Source organism: Gopherus evgoodei, chromosome 10, assembly GCF_007399415.2.
Source record: "Gopherus evgoodei ecotype Sinaloan lineage chromosome 10, rGopEvg1_v1.p, whole genome shotgun sequence".
Classification (NCBI taxonomy): Eukaryota; Metazoa; Chordata; order Testudines; family Testudinidae; genus Gopherus; species Gopherus evgoodei.
The window spans coordinates 79,936,709-79,957,840 of NC_044331.1; the positions used below are offsets into that span (position 1 = coordinate 79,936,709).

Here is a 21,132-nt window from a genome sequence, read left to right on the forward strand (position 1 = left end):
TACTGGTAATTCCTTCTTTTTGGGCTGATCTTGCTTCTACTAAGGTCTGTGGCAAAATTTCCACAGACTTCAATAGAAGCAGCGTTGTGCCAGTTTTACTAAGAGGCAAGGATGCAAAGAGTTGTAGCATCCCCAGCAAAGTGTACGTATCACGCAGATCTGTGATTCTGAGAAAGCTGCTTTGTGAGCCTGGGAATAAACAATGAAGATAAGATCATTTTCAAACTAGGGCTCTGTTCCAGCTGTTTCTATTAATTTGCCTGTCCTGGTACTTATCAGGAAGCTGGGAAGGGACATTTTAATAATGGAAACCATATAGATCACCTTAAAGGGGAAAAATGCTGTTGTAAGAGTTAGGAGAAGGGTGTTTCTGGTGCATGCATATTTCAATGGTACTTTGCAGTGAACCGCAGTGTTGCCTCAGTGTAATGTAAGCAGAATAAATATGAATATGATGAGATTTCTGGGGACAGGATGGAAGCTTATCAAAAATAATTAATAAATCAAAGCTTTTCTTTCCCTCTCCACACCCTGGGAATTTAGAGAATGAAAACTGAAAACCATTCCTCATTTTGTTTCTGAGTTCCCCTGTGCTTAGCGCTGCTTCAATATTCCAAAGCGCGAAGCAGCCTCTCTGTTCTTGCACGCCTGGGGATACAAAAAAAAATTCAAAAATCCAAAAATGTGATTCAAGCCTTTTGGATCTTTATTTTCAACTTGAACGGAGGCTGGATGATTTTAGGCGAGTCTCAAAATCATGTCCATGCCCTACCGACTTCACAAAAGCTTCTTCATAATATATTAAACCAGAAATAGGATCATAATTCTCATTTAAAACTCCATGCTACATATGGATCTGTCTTGCTCCGAAGGAAAAAATGGAGAAGAGCAGAATAGGTCAGCGGGTTCCAGGACTGACATTTGGAAACTTTTCAAAGCAGACAGAGAAACAGTTATTTCTTTAAACTTCCTTACCCAAGAACAAGTGGTTGGTCATTATCCAGTCCTCTGGCCTCATATACTGTTATAGCACTCATTTTCAGGTGGGGGTACATATGAACAGCCATACTGGGTTAGACCAAGACCAGTGCTCCTGTCCCCAGTACTTGCCACCAGAGACCATAGGTTCATACTCAGAGCATCGAGCCCATCCCACCGGGCACATCCTATTTTTAGCATGCTAGGTCAATGAGAGCTAGCACAAGAATGTCTCCTCGAGCTGGGAATCCACATCCCCAACTCCCAGTGTAGACAAATCTGTGCAGGTGCGGCAGGTGTCAATTCCAGCGAAAGGACATACCCACACTAGCATGCTAAAACCAGAAGTATAGTCACAGTGGTGGAAGCAGCCAATCGCCCAAGTCCGTGCCTCAAGTCTCGGCTGGGACCATGCTCAGGATGATTCAGTTTACATCTCCAGCACAAACGGCAGACATACCCTTAGCAACTTGCCCAGGGTCACACCGGAAACCGGGTGGACCGTGGTCTTGTGAATGCCATGCACGTGCTCTAACCATTGGATCATCCTCTCAAGGATGGAACCATCAGAGCTAGCGAGGCAACACAAGGGCACCTCATCACAAGCTTTATCACTCCTACTTTGCTTATACTGGTATAACTGCATCCACCCTAGGACTTATGCCAACATAGCTATGTCAGTAACTGCCCCCACCCCCAACTAGCCAACACAGCGACACTAACTTTGAAGTGTAGACCAGGCTTAATTCAATTTGGCCCTTTCCCTCCATGAGCACTGGATTATCAGCGTCCTGTCTTGTACCAGGTGGGCTTTACTGGAGGGCCTGTGGGGGCCACGTTCTGCTGTGGTCCTTGGAGGGTCATTTAGAAATAAGCTGCTATTTCCCTATTGATGAAGAGCTCATGAGACTGAACCCCTCATCCATTCCCTACGTGCAGCTGCCAGTCCCCTGCCCCATCGCTTGCTAAGCCCCCTTACCTCTGCTTGGAAGCCTTCTACCAGGATGGCAACTAGCAGGTTGAAGAGCACGTAGTTGCCAAAGGTCATCAGGGCCACGAAGTAGAGTGCCGCCCACGAGGAGGTGGATGCCATGCCATTATAGAGCACCACGTTCCAGTCTTCCTGGGTGAGGATCTGCATGGAGTGGGGAGGAAAGGCTTTCCGATTACTCCTCTGCTCGTCGGGAGCAGCTGGTTTAAAATGCACATTGAATCACTGATTTATCCCTTTCTCCTTTACAGAGGCAGCACTCGCTCTCCTTTCTGACTCACTAGAAAGCTAACCAGATGAGACCGCAAAGGATCCCTTTATTTAGATCTCAGCACATGAGATAGATCTGCAAGCTTCCCCCTGAGATACTCTTCTGCACTAGGTCCCCTTTCAGCTCACCTAGCGGCATTATGACCCACAAAGGTTGCTACTTCAAATCTCCACTCTGGTAATGTATTGGGCACACAAGCAGCGACTTCTATTACATGGGGGAGAAGTTCCCAAATGATTATGTGTACTCTGGTGATCAGCTACCAGTTGATAGGTCTGCCATGGCACCATCAGTTTTGTGCCAAGAGATGGTCACACTTTTTCAGAGCCACACTTTCCTTTCATCAGAACATTTTTTCTCATTATGAGTTAACTGGAGTTGGGGAAAAAAAACAGGTTTTCCTCACAGTCATTGACACGAGGGATCTCCAGAAACTCAGGAAAGGAAACAACTGCTTGTTGGGTGGAAAAAAGATGATAAACTGGCAGGAAAACAGATTTTCTTTGAAAAGACTAGTCTGACTATAAGGAGCCTTCATAAGATTCACTCAAGATATTTCTAGCCTGCCAACTTTTCCATAGCTGAAAAACCCAGGGACTTAAAAAAAAAAAAAGATGATGGTTTCTTGCCCTTCATTAATCCAGACTTTACAATGAAGATGTCCTCTAGCATTGCTATAAAACAGGAACAACGAGTTGGTGGCATCTGGGGGTGGGAAAGCATATTCGGCTGCATTTAATCCTGTGCCTCCCCTTAAGGTTATATCCTTGTGCATCACCCTGAATCTACTTACATACAGGACTTCAAATGTTAAAAATAAATACGTGAGCCACTATTAAAACAGTATGAACCTCATGGAAGTGATGTCAGTTTCCCCTCGCAATGAACTAAAATCTGTCTTCGTTTATATAGGGGAGAGCTAACATTCTGCATTATGGAGAGTTTGGATCAGTTTGCACATGGACTGCAACTCATTTAATGAGGTGCACCTGTTCTGTACCTAGGAATCCTGCTTAACATTCCTAAGCTCTCCTCCACTATACTGGTGGTTGTAAGGGGGCCTTTAATATACTCACTCTGCTTCCCATTATAAGGACTGATTTCTTAAGCAGAAAGACAGCTAATTTTGCGGATTTAACCTTCCTGGAAATAGTTGCTTCATTGCTCTGTTATGAAGTATGTGAGTCATTCCAATGGTACCTTAGATCTTGTCTACACAGGAAAGTCGGCTAATAGCTAATTTAACCTTCCTGGAAATAGTTGCTTCATTGCTCTGTTATGAAGTATATGAGTCATTCCAATGGATACCTTAGATCTTGTCTACACAGGAAAGTCGGCTAGTTTACACAGAGATTTTCCAGTCCTCTGCCTTTCTTTTCTTTTGTGTCACAGTCTTTACCAGTCCAGCAATCCTCAGCCCAAATCCACTGTTTGTGTAGCCAGTACCTACAAAATTTGCTGAGCTAGATTGGCCTGAGACAGTCTGTTCTCCCCCCAATTCTAAAACACAGTATTTTTAAAAAGTGAATTTCAGTGCTGGAAGAAGGTGTTGGATTGGTATCCTTGGAGACAGAAGTCTTCTGTCTATTCATGGAACAGGTACAGCACTGAATGGTTTTAGAAGCCTCCTTCACAATGACCGATATGTTTCAACCTGATTTGTATAATGATTGCAGCTGGGCAAAATTTCTTGAATTTTGGGCAAAAAAATGCAGATTTGGATCAACTGAAACATTTAATGTATTCATGTTGAATCTGCTGAAATGTTTCTTTCTGGGAAAAAAAAATTCCCTCAAAGTCAAAATATTTTATCCCTTTGCTTTTTCCTTATACCTTAAATAATCAAGATAAAATTTGAAACAAAGTTGAAAAAAAAAACCCTGAATGTAACAAAACGTTTTGTATCAAAGTGTTTTGGGCGACCAGAATTTCTTCCTACTTTTTAGTTTAATCAAAACTGAACTGAGAAAATCTGCTATTATTTGCACAAGCGTAATGATACGAAAGTGTTGCTCAATCTCTATTCCTTCTCAGGCTTTGGCCTTTGCTAAGAAGCGAGATCATTATAGTGGTGGGTTTTGTGACAAGGGCATCTGCCCACTCAGAGTTAGTCTGAGACCAGTTGATTCATTGGGAAGAACCGAAACAAACCTCTTGAAGGTAAGTTTGTCCAATTAACTCTGTGATGCTGTTAATGAAGTTTTTTGAAAGGCAACAACATTTGTCTGCTTGGTAGAGAATGAAACTCATCAGCGGTCCCAGATCTTACCTGAAACACGGTCACAATGGCCCAGAGCAAGGAATCAAAATTCTTTCTGTCTGGAACTGTGTCCCCCGTATCAGTTTTCAAGCTAAACTTGCATCCAAAAAGATGCATGCCGAGAATGCTGGAGAGGGAAAGGAAGCGACATAGAAGACATCACTGCATGAGACACATGGTTTTAGGGAGCATCTTAGGGCTTTTGGGGATCACTTTATTGTAACAGCTGCACATTGTGGGTCTATTGAGAGTGCTATCTGTGCTCCTGCAGGCAGGAAGTGAGACCTCCTTAGAGGAGAACACCAACTACAACGTGAATCAGAGCATGAGTTTCCTATATGCAACAAAACAGCCTTTCCAGAAGGTGAAAGCAGAACAGCATGACTTAGATATAACTTTTGTCCTTATGTTCCTGCACTAACTCCCTGGTGAACTATCACCAAATGTACTGGTTCTTGAGGCCTCCAGCCTCTACTTGCCATTTCAGTCCAGATGCCTACAGAAGACCCACCATTTCAGAGCCCGATGGCCTCTGGGTTCCCATTGACAGAGCTGCAAAAGCAGCAAAGAATCCTATGGCACCTTATAGACTAACAGACATTTTGGAGCATGAGCTTTCGTGGGTGAATACCCACTTCATCAGATGCATGTAGTGGAAATTTCCAGGGGCAGGTATATATATGCAAGCAAGCTAGAGATAACGAGGTTAGTTCAATCAGGGAGGATGAGGCCCTGTTCTAGCAGTTGAGGTGTGAAAACCAAGATTTATCTCTAGCTTGCTTGCATACATATACCAAGATTTTCACACCTTAACTGCTAGAACAGGGCCTCATCCTCCCTGACTGAACTAACCTCGTTATCTCTAGCTTGCTTGCATATATATACCTGCCCCTGGAAATTTCCACTACATGCATCTGACGAAGTGGGTATTCACCCACGAAAGCTCATGATCCAAAATGTCTGTTAGTCTATAAGGTGCCACGGGATTCTTTGTTGCTTTTACAGATCCAGACTAACACGGCTACCCCTCTGATAATTGACAGAGCTGTAATAGTAGTTGGTGAGCTTTCTACGCCATATGCGGCCTTTGACTGGGGATGGATGTTACTGGCCCAAGGAATTATGGGTGACATGGCTGAAGACTCTTCAAACAATCCATCTCCATCTCCCGTATCCTCTCTGAGGAATTTCTGGAGAGGGCTGTGGGTGCTGGAGGGGCTACTTTCCGTTCATTATCTAGGACTCAGGCAAAAAGCGGATACCTTCATTAAATGTGAGTATAACAAAGCACATTTGACCTGTCACGGCTCAGGCCAACCAGGTCCCAGAGATTTTCCCAGAAAGGGATCTTCTATGAAAAATGGACCTTACAGCTGATTTGACCACTCCAGGCTCCTGAGAGGGTCACTCAATCTTCATTAACCATTCAGTCCTCATTCTCTTTGCTGATAATGCCAACAAAGTGGCCAATTAGTGGCAGCTGCAATGGTAGCCTTTCCCTCACTTTTGAGTTCCTTCTATCAAAGCAGCGTAATGGATATGTGGTCAGGAACTATTCCGTATGACACAAGCATGACAAATATACAATATGCATGACAAATATACAAGTATGAATGACATCAAACAGAAAAAGAATAGAGAAAACAGCTTGGAATTACACAAACCAAGGGAAACATTCAGAAGATTTAACAGTTAACATAAATTGCTTGCGCTTTCTGAGTATTTAATAAAAAATACCATCTTCCAAGATGTTTGCCATCGGTATTGGGGCAAATTCTCAGCTAATTTACACTGAAGCCAGTGGACCCACATCCATGGAAATAAGCTAATTTGAACCATCTGAGAATCTGGACTATTCTTCTGAAAGTCTTCTATTTGACATGGAAAGAAGATCCCATGGAGTTGCTGGGAAGTGACTTTTGGTGCTACAGATAGTTTTCCACTACCAAATTAACTAAGACCAACAATCCATTTCATTTTGGCTACTAAACAGGCACTGGAAATGACCCCTGCTATTCTCTACAAAGTAGGGTAAATAGCCCCCCGAAAGAACATCAGGTCAACTACCCACCTTTGTCCCTACTCTCCCTCCAGAGTTCTTCTTGCTTTTCTGGATCACGTATCCTCACTATTGACCTTGGTTAGAGTCAAACCCAGAACTCAAGGAGGCGAAGCTGGTGACAGGCTGCATGCCCTGTTATCAACCCCCTGAGCTATTCAGCTGCAGTCCAGTGTTAAAATTCCTGGACCCCATACTTCCTCCCTCTAAAACATGAAGCCATCAAGTTCCATTTGTGGATAACTTCCTGGGTCAGGAGTGCTGGAACAGAGGAGGAACTCTTGGGAGAGGAGGGATAGGCGGTGCAGGGGCAGGGCCTCAGGGGAGAGGGGTGGCACAGAGGGGCAGGGCCACAGTTCAGGTGCTGGTGCACCCGCTCTCTTCCCCCTGCCCCCCCCCTGTTTTAGGAAGCTTCTGCCGCTCCTGTCCTGTGCCTCTCAGGAACTTTGGAGTGATTGTTTTTCTGTTGTTATCAGTTTGTGTTCTTCATTTGTCTACAGAATTACAAGGATTGCATGAAACACTGAGACCTCAAAGAGGTAAATCATCTGTTGAATATCTGCCTGTCAGTCTATTGTGAGCACATCTGTCATCTAAGCTGCATGGCAAACATGCTCTACTGTCACTCTAATTTACATATTATTTAAGCAAGCCAAACAATTAATCCAAGGAGAAAAGCAGCAGCTGCTGGTACCTGAAAATAAAGATGAAGAGCATGAGCAGCATGCAGAAGGTGGCCACGTTATCCATCGTCTTCATCAGGACCACCAGCTGGCGGCGAAGGGCGGGCATGAAGCGTACCAGCTTGAGGACCCTGAGCAGCCGAAAAGTTCTTAGCACAGAAAGGCCTCCATCGGATTGGCCAATGATCTCCCAGACACTACGGGAGCACAAGAGGGAAAACAACAAACTCACTGTCCTTGTCTGACTCGTAGCAGTTTGATGTACAGTACAACAAAACCCATAGCTAACTGGCTTGTGGGTAGCTCACAGGGTGTCTGGCCCAGCCTGTGACCTGGGATCAGAGAGCGCTGTAGGAACAGGTAGTGTGGGTAGGGGGAGGTCAACTTGTATATTTGCCTGTGCAGCTCTGCCTCCTTCTTGACTTTGGAAAGATCTCAGAATTAGCCCCCCTCAATATATATGCTTAATCTATTTCTTCTATAGTGTTATTTAACCTGCTTGTTTTCTATAGCAGCTAGCGATAAAGTAAATGACTTAATGGTGTTCTATACGCATTTTTGGTCTGGACCATTGCAAATCAGAGATGGGCTCCAGCCAAAGATTTAGATCAGGATTTTGGAAGGCCCTGAAATTCCAGAGGGTTCAAACATGGGGGTTTTAGTTCAGATTATTATTATAAAGAGATGGAGCCAGGTGTAAAATTGGGTTTGGAGTTTGAACAATCTCAGAGTTTGGAGTTGTTTGGATCTGGGACTTTCTTCTGGACCCCTCTCTAATTGGCATGACTTATTTCAACTCCAGGGGCCCAGCCATCAGTTGGTGTAAAACAGCATCCCATCATGGATGTCAACAACACTATGCTGATTTACACAGGCTGAGGATCTGGCCTGATGTTTTTCTTTCTCAAAATTAGAGTGAATTTAGCAGCCACGAAGCTCAGCGGATGACTGGTGCAGGCCAAGCCAGTTACAGCATGGACAGACGCAGAAGAAGCCTCTCCCATGCACATGTGTCAGCACAAGCCACCCCAGATCTGCAGCACCCCTACCACTTGTTGGGAGCCCTCTGTAGCGGGCACCACACCCATTACCTATTGAATCCCACCTTCTTACAGCGTTGCCCTGTTCCTGCCTTTCCAGGTCACATATTCATGTATTTGTTCTGGGAAAACACTGTACTGCTGCAACTTGGGGTCGTTACACTTCTTTCCCCAGAACTAGTTCTGCTGGGTTTCATTGGAAAATTCACCATGCCGCCAGATGAGTGGCAGAAATAGAACTCCTCATCTGTCACGTCCATTTCGTTTGGGCAGCACTTCTAAAGATACAACCCTAAAAGGTCAACCTGCTCTTAATCCCACTGAGCTCTAAATTTACACTAACCCACAACGCTCCTACCCTCTGCATGACATGACTTGTCTAAAGTCTCCCAGAGCTACTTGGAGGCGAATGGTGGAAAGTATCATGCAGCGTGCAGTGACCTGATGATGACTATGATCCCGTCGAAGATATTGTATGGGTTCTTGATGTAACCGAAGATACCAAAGGCAAGGAGCTTGAGGACCATCTCCAGCGCAAACATGCTGGTGAAGACAATGTTACTGATCTCCAAAGCGTTGGTCAGTTCGTCCGGCTACGAGACAGAAAGACACAAAGTCAAGCTGATACATAAGGAGAAACATGGCATTTTTTTTTATTATTCCGCATGGTAAACACACTGATTTCCTCAAGGAATTTATTGCACTGTTTCACTTTGCACATAATAAAGCCCTATGCAAACCCATACATCTGGGAACAAAGGAGGCTGGCGGCACCTACAGAATGGGGACTGTCCTCTGGAAAGCAGCGACTCGGAAAAGGATTTAGGGGCCTTAGTGGACAAACCGCGCAACATGAGCTCTCAGGGTGACGCTCTAGTAAAAAGGGCTAACACCATACATAAATAGATAAATGGAGAAGTGAGTATGGAAAGGAAGGTGATTCAGCCATGGTGAGACTTCACAGACAAACTTGGGATGTAGGCAATTACATGTTTCTGTGGTTAAACATGTTCAGGGAGGAGGGATAGCTCAGTGGTTTGAACACTGGCCTACTAAACCCAGGGGTGAGAGTTCAATCCTTGAAGGGGCCATTTAGGGATCTGGGGCAAAAATCTGTCTGGGGATTGGTCCTGCTTTGAGCAGGAGGTTGGACTAGATGACCCTCTGAGGTCCCTTCCAACCCTGATATTCTAGGAGTAATCCTGGAATACTGCATTGGGTTCTAGTGTCCACATTTCAAAAAATACATTAAAAACTGGAGAGGGGACAGAAAAGAGAGAGGCAGTGTATAAGGAAAAACTGGAAGGACATTCTATCAGGTCTTATAATAGAGCAAATGCCCATTTCTGTAGCATGCACCATAATCACACTCATGTTGTGTCCCAGAATAACAAGATCTTTGTCAAGGTTCCTCCCCCACTCTGAACTTTAGGGTACAGATGTGGGGACCTGCATAAACACTTCTAAGCTTAACTACCAGCTTAGATTTGATTTCGCTGCCACCATCCAGATTCCTCAGTTTGGAACACCCCCTTTCCTCCCAAAACCTTCCCCTCCCTGGATAGCCTTGAGAGACTTTTTCACCAAGTTCCTGGTGAACACCAATCCAACCCCTTGGATCTTAACACAAGGACAATTTAACCATCCCCCCTCCTTTCCCCCACCAATTCCTGGTGAGTGCAGATCCAATCGCCTTGGATCTTAAAACAAGGAAAAATCAATCAGGTTCTCAAAAAGAAAGCTTTTAATTACAGAAAGAAAGGTAAAAATCATCTCTGTAAAATCAGGATGGAAAATACTTTACAGGGTAATCAGGTTCATATAGCTCAGAGGAAACCCCCTCTAGCCTTAGGTTCAAAGTTACAGCAAACAGAGGTAAAATCCCCTCAGCGAAAAGGAACATTTACGAGTTGAGAAAACAAAAATAAGACTAACATGCCTGGCCTGGCTGTTACTTATAAGTCTGAAATATGAGAGACTGATTCAGAAAGATTTGGAGAGCCTGGATTGATGTCTGGTCCCTCTTAGTCCCAAGAGCCAACAAGCCCCAAAACAAAGAGCACAAACAAAAGCCTTCCCCCTTTACAGGTAAAAGGATTTTGGTGTCTTTGGCCATGGAGGATTTTATAGTATTGTACACAGTAGGGCTGTTCCCTTCCCTCTATAGTTATGACAATCTTTAAGCAATGCACTAAAATGAAGCATTAAGGCAAAAAGTCAGAAGCTTTGTAGGATGTGCCTAGCCAGGCTAAAGGTCTATCTGTAGCAGACTACATGCTTTGAGTGTAAGGTGGGTTTTCAAAAACACCCAAGAGACTTAACTAGTACAAGTGCCACTGAAAGTCAATGGGATTTGTGTTCTTAGCGGCCTTTGAAAATACCACACTAAAAAACTAGGAAAGTTTCTTCGTGGGTTCTCTGTTTTGATTGATCCAAAGTTCTGGTCAGAAACCTGAAGGGGATCTTTCTAGGATGTCCTAACTATGTCCTAACTATGGCCCTTAAAAGCAATGGCAAGCTCTCCATTCGCTCCAACAGGAGTTGGAGTAGACCTTGTGCGTGAACTCAGATCCATGACATAGAAAATTGACCTTCCCAAATAAACCAACACTCGCTCCAAGTTACAGTCTTTAATGTGAAACCTTTACAAGTTCCTCTCTCACCAAACTTAATGAGAAAGAAGGCATTGAGTTTGAAGTAACTCCAGTGAGAAAATCCAACACACAGTTCAAGGAACTGCAACGTACATTTCTAAAGCTAAATACCAGTTGCCTTGCAAAAGAAAATGAGTCTTTTCCATTTCCTCAGTGCAATAATCTTGCCTAGGAAAAAGGGATATTTTCATCTCCTGTCTGGTAATAGCTTCCTTTATTTTTCATGGTATGTTAACAGCTGGGAAACACATGAGGTGGTTATTGCATTATCTGAGCTTCTGAAGACAGGAGATGCTTGTGGTACCATGGTGCAGCATAGAAAAGAAACTTTGAATTCAATGCACTATATATCAAATACTCAGCAAACAGCCAGGAATGGCAGCGGTTAACTTGGATTCAGTGGTAACCAAGGAGATCCCATCCTGTCCAGGCTGATTAAACCATCAGGCTGCTGCAAATTAACCCCTAGAACAACTTACCAAGAGTCATGGTGGATTCTCCATCACTGGCAGTTTTAAAATCAAGATAGGATGTTTTTCTAACAGATCGAGGTCAAACAGAGGATAATTCAGGGAAGTTCTATGCAAAAGGAGGTAAACTACATGATCACAGGGGTCCTTTCTGCTTTTATCATCTATGGATATGTCTACACTCCCCGCCGGATCGGCAGGTAGTGATCGATCTATTGGGAATCAATGTATCGCATCTCATCTAGACGCGATATACTGATCCCCGAACGCGCCCCCAGTCGACTCCAGAATGCCACCAGGGTGAGAGGCAGAAGCGGAGTTGACGGGAAAGCGGCAGTATGTCAATCGAAGATACGTCGACTTCAGCTACGTTATTCTTGTAGCTGAAGTTGCATATCTTAGATCGATCCCCCTCCCTAGTGTAGACCAGGCCTGTGAGTCTATGAAACCACCCTGCATAGGCCAAACCATTCTGTGCAATAACCTACTATGGGATCAACCATTTATCCCATAGAGACAGTACTAACTGTGCTCAATGTTTCCAAGCAACCTCCTGATCATCATCAATGCACACCCTGATTGCTAAAATATGTTAGCGATACAACTACTCATACCCTACCTCCTTGCTCTCAAGCCCCTATAATAGGACATCCCCATTTAGCACTCAGTTGCCTGAACACCACCTTGGGCCAGAAGCTGAGATTATATTGGCAGGGCTTCTCTGGTACCCCTTGTTAAAACTTTGTGACTAAACTGAAGGGGGACGGTTGGGATGGCTTCCTTGCATATAACAAAGTCATGCTCTGCCCAGCCCCAGTGCTAGTGGATGCTGCTAAACCATCCTGCCCAGAGATGACTTACCTTTCGGGTTCATAAGGACATGGCTGCAGAAGACTTTGCCTTAGGATCGTACCAAATTCCATCCATTCCCAGGGGCTCCACGGGTCCTCCCCTCCCCATCATGTGACACAAACTGAACATTGAGCCAGACTTCTCAGTGTATTCAAGACACTGTGCAGGAACAGAGATTAGATGGTGTGTTTACTGCCTCTCTCCTTGGTCAGGGTTAAGAGGGAGCATTCTTGAGGACAGGCGAAACTAGGGGTTACGTTCCTTGGTCTCTCTAGCCTTCCTGGGACACAGTGTTTACTGCAGGTTACAGGAGAAAACGTTTGTGCTAACTTCTTAAAGTCAAGTCGCTGGCAGCACATTGCTGGCCAGAAGAGAATTAACAGCATCATCTTCAGATGAAAGCTGCAGCTCAGAGCGCTTTAAAGGGATGGGGCCTCCAGTAACACCATTTCTGTTCTGTACTCTCCATTTTGTGGGGAACCTCAGGAAAACCCTACCAAGGAAAGAACGAGAGAGAGAGAGAGAGAGAGAGAGAGAGAGAGAGGCTGCACAGCCCCAGAAGGAGTAAGGGAAAGGGAAAGCCTACACAGCAGTAAGAAAACACCAGAGCATCTGCTAAAACTCCCACACATTACAGGCGCTTGATTTTGCTTTCACTCAAGCCAATGAGAATTTTGCCACTGATGTCCATGGAAACAGAGTCTGCCCCAGGGCTATTAAGTGGGACTTTAACAGGAAATGTCTCTTCTCTTCACAATAACATCTGTTATCAGTGGGTGATATTAATCCACAAAGGGTGAAATTGTCCTCAGCGGAGGGAAGAATGCAAGGCCTGTGCATCACTTAACCCCTCCAAATAGGTTTTCAATGGGACTTGAATGGTGCATAAGCTCTTTCCACCGAAGTACATGTCCCAAGGAAAAGGGAACACCTCCAAGAGGAGACACGTGGCCCTTTCATTTGGCTTGGGTAGAAATCCAATCGAGGGCAGCAATTACCCCTGAGATTGAATTTGATTTGAACAATAGCTTGGCATCTGATGGGGGCTGACTGCTGCTCAATGCACTACTCATAACGGGATCACTCTCATCTTGTGTGCAGTCGCCAGCTGTAAGTTCTTTAGGGCATGGACCATCTTCCCCTCTATGTCCGTACAACGCCGAGCATAGTGGGCCCCTAATCCCAGACGGGGGCATCTAGATGCTACTACAATATTAATAAATTAATAGTAAGAGTGAAGCTAATCTGAAAGAGGCCAGGTTATTAAACCAGCTGATTGTCCAGTCATGGCCCATGGCACCTGTGGTATGCTGGACACACAAGATATTTATTTATGGGGAGAAGGTTTGCGGCTATCCACCCAGCATGCTTTATTACCACTCTCCAAATGGAGTCAAGCCCAACTTCCTCCTAAGGGTGCTGGGCAGTGAAGTCCAACAGAGGCATTTCTGGTACAACAGGGTAGCCCCATTTGGACGGTCACCAGAAGGGACTGAACAGCACATGAGCATTACTCACGGGACCGTGCTACCATCTAAAGGAAGCGGCTTCCCCCCCGAGGGCATTCAGCTGCCACGTGCCACTGACATTCAGCTCAGGTACAGAATCATACTTGCTAGGTTGCGTTTGTCACCTGCCACTGGAGACATAAACACGTGCGTCTAGTTTAGTTACACAAAAACGGTGTTCATCAAGCCAGGCTCCTTCCCCCTCCTGTAAGGGAGCTTCCCCTGGGGAACAACTACCAGACTGCCAGCGCTCCCTTCTTTCCCAAGGGGCAGAGAGAAGGAAGGGCCTGATTTTATCTGAGTAGTCGGCATGCTGGTACACACTGCAGTAAGCCTAGACTTCTCCAGGGTTCCACCCCCTAACTCTTTGGGGACGCCAACGCCGCAATCAGTAGCTTGACTGCTGCGCGTGTAGACATCCCGGAGCTAGCTTTTATCTAGCTAGCCTGACTAACAATAGCAGCGAAGCCCTGGCAGCATAGGCTAACCCTTGGGTCCATACCCAGGGTCTCGGGAAGGCTTGGATACCCCATGATGCTACATGTGCTGCCACCACGTCACTGCTATTGTCACTGGTGGTAGCTGCAGTCGCACCTCCAACTGCAGAGTGGACATACCCTTATGCACCAGAAGCTGGGAATCCCCAATATTAACCCCCGCTCCCCAAACCTTGGCTATCTGTAATAATGGTTAGTGATGGGCTATCCTGACAAGGTCTCATCCTGGCCCAGCTCCTATCAGCAGCGTATGTTTACAGTGAAGTCAGACCTTCTGAGCCCACTAGGTTTGTCACACTGGGTCAGACCATTGACCCAAGCCAGTCCCCACTGCAGCAGCAGCAGGAGGTGAAAACCCCCATAATGGCATCAGTGTGTGAGTTCTTCCCTGACCCTTTCAGGACATCAAGTGTCCTGTAGCAGCTTGAGACTGATTGTAATTTGCATATCTACAAGTTTTAGGGGTCGTGAAATTACCCAGCAATTTTTAGGGATCCAGACACAATATTGTGTACTGTGGCCTCTTGCAGAAATGAAGTCCCCAGTCCAGCTCCTGCAGATAAAACTATACACGTGTCCAGGTGTTGGTTAAATCATACAAAGCATTAGGAGTGTCTCCACAACTTCTTGGAGCATGTGTGTTTGGCTAGCTATTGCTGAGTTACTTATCTGCGTACACACAGCATCCTTATTCTAGCACCAGTAGCCTGTTCCAGGGCTGCTCCCCTATCTTATGAATATCTCATTGCTGAGCACTAACACTAAATGTAAAATCATATTTCCCACCAGCTCTCTTTCTTTCCTCTCCATCTTTGCCTCTTCTTCTCTCTCCTCCCAGTATGGACCCCAGCTTAGATCTCAACTCTAGGTAAATTCATGTAAGGAGAGTAAAGATCTGGTGGCATCTTTGGAACTTGATAGCACATCACACACACAGAGCGTCAAGAATGTTGTGCACTCATGGTCTTACTTCTCTCATGAATTTATCATGCATCTCATAACATTTGTTGTTTTCACAAAGCCCCAGCTCTTGGAGTCATGTGAATACAAGAAAAATCTCAGCATACATTAAGAAAAAGTAAGGTTCTAGGCTTCATGGTTGTGGAGAAAAGCTTGAAAACGCTGAAACCTAGATGGTCTCAAAAAACAAAAACAAAACAAAAGGCGAACAAAAAGAACCCATTAAAAAATCATGTAATTTTGAAGCCAACCTCATACTTTTTTGTAACACGATTCTTGATTTCCAAAAGCTTGGAGCAGGCAGCACTGCACAGATTAATATGCTAACACTGCTGTTTGAATTTACTTTCCAATTCATATCAACATTTTGGTGGCATCACTTCTTATTCTCGAGCACCGTAACCTTTGCTTGAAATATCAGTGCAGAGATTGGCCGACAAAAGATGCCATGGTATGTCAAGGGAACAGGGAGGGCGGCAGGGGGAACTAGCACCAATGAGATCATCAATAGCCATAATTAGAAGCGGATCTTCTAGCAGATAGCTACAGACAAAGCAGCAATGCCTCAACCCAGCTGACATTGCAAAACCACTGTGCTTCAAACCAGAGATCTTCACTACCCTTTATGACTCATATTTGGCGTGAGGCAGGACTAACGTGGTGATAAGGACTGCTGTAATGACATTTCGGTTGCAATCTCACAATGACATGGACACAGGAACCAGCAGGCAAAGACAAGGCTGGATGGCCCTGAAAGCAGCTAACATGGCTCATGTGAGTTTTTGTGTCACAGAGTGGAAGATGTACAGCACAGTCAAGCACCAGTGATATTGCCTTCAAATATAATTAGTCCCTTTCAGCACCAACTGGAGTCTAGGAAACAGCCTGACAGAGGTATTTTTGTCTTATGAAATGGTTTGTGGCTTACAGTGTTGTTCATCTCCCACTTCTCATATCCCCCGACGAGCAAAGATCAAGGAGGAAGGTTAAGGAGGCAGAGATATACAAAACCAACACCAATTTGGCTTGCCTCCGTCAATCATCTTCCACGTCAGACTCAAGACTAACTGAACCAGCCACTAGAAGTCACTGTTGCATTGCTCAAGTTCGGCTGAACTGTAGAACCATTTGGGACATTTTTGACAAAACTTTTTTTTTTTACCAAAAAATGCTGATGAACCCAAACCGAATCTCTTTTTTGGTGGTTTTGGATCAGTTCTGCTGAATTTCCTGACTCAAAACATTACAAAAAGTTTCCATATTGTCAAAACTTCCCAGTTTGCCCTTTTTTAAAATGAAAAGTTTTGTTTTTTCGGTTCGAAATGGCTTTTTGATAAGAAATGGAGCTTGACTGATATTTTTAAAAAGGTGGAAAAAAGACCAAAAGAATCAAAATGCAATGGTTCAAAATTATTGAGACTAAACATTTTGATTGACCCAAGCAGAAATGTTTGTTTTTGGTTTGTTGGATCCCAAACATTTTTGAGATGGACTTTTTGTCCTGATTTGGGACAGGACATTTTCTTTTTTTAAATCTCAAACATTCATGTGGGACAGGAAAAAGTCACACACACCCCCAGCCCTACTGAATTGCCATTTATAGGACAGCAAAATGCTCCTCAAAAGAGATGGTTTCAACTCTGTCAGCTTTGGATACCTTGTCACATTTTTCCTGCTGTGACGTTTAAGCTGTCCAGCTCTGCAATCTTTCAGACACAGGAAAGGGAAACTCAAAATGAGCGATACTCTAGAAACAGATACACTTTGAGGCTCTGCAGGCAGCTCTGGTGGACATGTCGAGTCAGAGCACCTCTAGCTCTCGCCAGTTTTCAGGCGGAGTGAACGGAGCAATGCAGCCCTTAATGCAATATAGGTATACCACCTGGCCGGTATTTGTCTGGCCTGGGCAGGTTTTTTTTTAAATGGATTTGCCAGTTGTCAGAAAGATAATTGAATCTGCTCGATTTTTATGTAGGTCTAAAGATTTGCACTATCACCACCACACACTGGGATATCGAATGTGAAAAGTCTCTGGGTCCAGCTAAAGGTGCTGCAGTGTTCCCACGTTCTGCAGTTTAAGTGATAACAGATCAAACCTGTTGAAAATACAGCAGTTGTCCGCCCACCAACACGCAAGCGCATGGTACGTGTGTGAGAGAGGGTTTGAGTCATGTGAGAGTGAGGAGATGTGAAATGTTATCCATCTTATCTGTGTGTGTTACCTCTTTCAATACTATAAGTAGGGAGTTGTGGATTTGCCTTATGATTGGGGGTTGTGGTGGGCTGGCCTTCTGTGCGGGGGGAAGGGGAAGTGCCTTCTTTTTTGCATTTCAGAGGTGGTAACCCTAATGCCACATGACCCATGCACAGCATGGTGCTAACCAAAGAGACTGGAGTGGTAGGGACCCCTAGAGTCAGGAAGCGGGGGGGACACCACCTCCCCACTCCTAGCAACACGGAGGGAGCCAGAGGGAGGCATCAGATAGAAGAGCAGAGGCACAAACTGATCATAGCGGGACATCCTGATGTTGCACGGCACACCTTGGTGTGGCACACAAAGATCCCAACAACTCTTGCCGGTGAGCAAGTGGCCCTCAGCTCCATGACTCGACCCCCACCCTTTCAAGTCAGAACCTCTTCGAATGTCAGAAGTGTTTGCACTTGATCCAAACTCGTTCTTACAGAAGGGTTTTGACCCTGATGTCTATTTATTGCTGGTTTAGATGAGGCTTCTGCTGAATAGTAGAGAGCACATTTCCCACCCTCCAGCAGCTTGAATCTGCAGCTGCGACGCTCACTAGCCCTGATTCTAGCCAAAACCTAACCCAGGTGCAATCACCATCACCTTTGTTCATGTGGAAGGTCCATATTTGTACCATATGTTCTACAAAATACTTCAGTGGTTTTAAACTGTGTTTTTTATTAGCAATGAGTGAATCCCAGAAGATTCAGAGGTTCATTTCAGGATGAAATGAACAGCCAAAGATGGGACTACTTTTCTAGTTAGCTTGGGTCCAGAAATCTTGGAAGAACAGGCGCTCTCTCAGAAAAAATCGTACACTTAATGTTTCACCAGGGGAGAGTCTCCTTTTACAGCCTGTTAGGCACCAGGAAGTTGGGAGAAATTGAACAATCAAAAAGTAATGAAAAATCCAATCACAGTCTGGCATGAGTGTGGCTAAGCTTAATGATGGAGGGGCAGTGGAGTAGGAGTCTGAAGATTTGGATCGATTCCTGGCTCTGCCACTGATCAACTGTTTGACCTTGGGCAAGTCACTTCATCGCACTGCACCTGTTTCCCCTCCCACCCTTCTTCTCCCTCATATATTTCAATTGCAAGCTTTTCAGGGAAAGGACTGTCTTACATGCTTATGTTTAGCCTCCAGCAGAATGAGGCCCTAAACTTAGCTTGGGCTCATAGATGCTACTGTGAAATAAATAATTATAATCCAGCAGGGGGATAAAGCCGACACATGGATTCTTCCACTGCAAATGTGTTTGGGTGACATTTGAAAATTTGAAAAAATGTGACTCACGTCAGAAATTCCGCCCCCTCCCACAGGCAGTTGATTTAATCCTGTGGAACAACGAAAGCCAGGCCTGGCACCGACACAGGGAATTGTAAACAAATTCAGAACATTTAGCTTCACAAACATTCCTTGCATTTCTGTTGTTGGGTTCTTCTTTATTTTGAATTCCTGGCCTAAAGCTGTCAATGAGATTGTGTGTGCATATGTGTTGGGGTTTTCTTTTATATTTTAAGCTCAGCCTGCAGGGACACTGACCATAAAGATGGGAAGTAATATTCTCCCACAATGAACCATCAAGTCATGCTTTTCTTCTGGACATTTTCTCACTCCCCCAATTTTTTTTTCTGGGTTGTGAATATTTCCTTGCAATATATTTCACCTGGCTAGGGAGCCCTGCAGCAAAGTCATTTCATGGAATTTAAGAAGAAGAGAGAGGGGAAAAAAAAGCCCTTTCATGCTAATTACAATGGGTGGGGGGGGGGGCGGGAATCCAGCTTTCACAGATGTTTGAATTATTAAATCTGAGCCAAGACAATTAGCGCAATACGGGATAAATCCACCGTGCGCTAAGAAGCTTTACTTTGCAGTATGTCCATAGGCTGCAGAAGCATTTGCAAGTGGCGTACAGTGGTTATGGGAAGGACTGTGTAGCAGTGTGTGATACTGTGTGGTAATGATACAGTAATTACTGAGGACAGAAACATACCTGAGTTAAATAGGTTCTAGTCTAACGTGTTCTGTATCTAAGGTCTTGAACCTGCGCCCAGGAGTCCCACTCACTTCAGTTGCACAGGATGACCTGGAGAGCTTGACACCAGTCTGAGCCTTCCCCCCAGTACAAACTCAGCAGCCAAATTGGCAATAGTGGCTACTAATTTTCAGGATCTCCCCGTTTGGGAGCCTAATGAGACACAACCAGGGCCAGATTTTCAGATGTGTTGAGCGACTGCCACTCTCTGTAGCTTTAGCTGGCATACAGGTGCTCATCGCCTCTGAAAGTCAGGCCCCAGGCCTCTCAAGTTGGCTTGTTCAAAACGGAGCCACCCCAAATTAGTGGCCACTTTTGGCCAGGAGCTCTTCTGAGGTTCTAAACTCTTTTGCTTAAATTTTAAAATTCTTATTTCTGACTCTGAGGCGGCTCTGCATTTCCTAGCCCTAGCAGGGATGTGAAGACCATGAACTAGCCTGTTCTGATGGTGCTGATCATCAGAATCTGGAAGGATCAGCATTGCAGGCTCTCTTATGAGACTCTTGATGGATCTCTAGATTAAAGGTCTCTGGATGGTTGTATTTCAGATCAGCATCCAAGCTTCTGCATCTTCATCCATCTGAACCCTAGATTCTCCATCACAGATGCTTATGCCAGGTCTGATGCATTCCACTTATTCACAAGAAGTTATTCATTATTCTGTACCCACAGCACTAAAGCATCTATGGCTGCAATACTCTCTCTCTTCTAGGCACCTTGCAAGTATTAACTAATTGTTCTTCCCAGCCCCCCAATGGGGTAGAAAGGCATTTCCTCATTGTACTGATACAGAAATGGAGAAGTTAAGAGATTCCCCCAAGCCCACATAGAGGATCAGTGGCAGAACTCAAGAACGCCTCGCTTCTAGACTTGTGCTCAGTGCACTAGAGCATGGTGCTGCTCTGAGCAGGGGCGGCTCTAGGTATTTTGCTGCCTCAGGCACGGCAGGCAGGCTGCCTTCGGCGGCTTGCCTGCGGGAGATCCCCGGTCCCGTGGATTCGGTGGTGCACCTGTGGGAGGTCTGCCGAAGCTGCGGGACCAGTGGACCCTCCGCAGCAGGGCCGGCGCTTCCATTTAGGCGGCCTAGGCAATCACCTGGGGCACCAGGATTATTGGGGGGTGACATTTTGCCGGGGGGCTGGGCGGCAGGTGGCTCCAGTTGACCTGCCGCAGTCGTGCCTGCTGAGGGTCCACTGGTCCCGCGGGTCCAGTGGAGCTGCCGCAGGCATTTCTGTGGACGGTCAACTGCTCCCGTGGCTCCGGTGGACCTCCCGCAGGCACGACTGTGGCAGCTCCACCGGAGCCGCGGGACCAGCGCGCAGGGCGGTGAAATGGCCGTGCGCCTTGGGTGCTAAAAATACTAGCGCCGGTCCTGCTCCACAGGAATGCCGCCGAAAGCAGCCTGCCTGCCGCCCTCGTGGCAACCAGCAGAGCGCCCCCCGCGGCTTGCCGCTCCAAGCACGCGCTTGGCGTGCTGGTGCCTGGAGCCGCCCCTGGCTCTGAGAGACATTTATTCGTGACAGAGTTAAACTCTTTGGAAGCATTTGTTCTCTGACTGGCTGCCACCTCAGCATTAATGTCAGAATGTCAAAAATAGAGTTTGCTGCTCTACAGGGAAGAAACCATGTCAC

General features: G+C 45.4%; 1 protein-coding gene across 2 annotated transcripts in view; it reads right to left on the reverse strand.

The window, feature by feature from the left end:
* The window catches only part of CACNA1H (calcium voltage-gated channel subunit alpha1 H), a 204,395-nt gene that overhangs the window by 81,482 nt on the left and 101,781 nt on the right, over positions 1-21,132 (reverse strand). For both annotated transcript variants that reach the window (XM_030578503.1, XM_030578502.1), the window contains exons 9-12: positions 8,724-8,875; positions 7,254-7,439; positions 4,510-4,627; positions 1,958-2,113 (exon numbers count right to left, since the gene is read on the reverse strand). In XM_030578503.1, the coding sequence (XP_030434363.1) occupies positions 1,958-2,113; positions 4,510-4,627; positions 7,254-7,439; positions 8,724-8,875 (612 nt within the window). The remainder of the gene's footprint in view (positions 1-1,957; positions 2,114-4,509; positions 4,628-7,253; positions 7,440-8,723; positions 8,876-21,132) is intronic.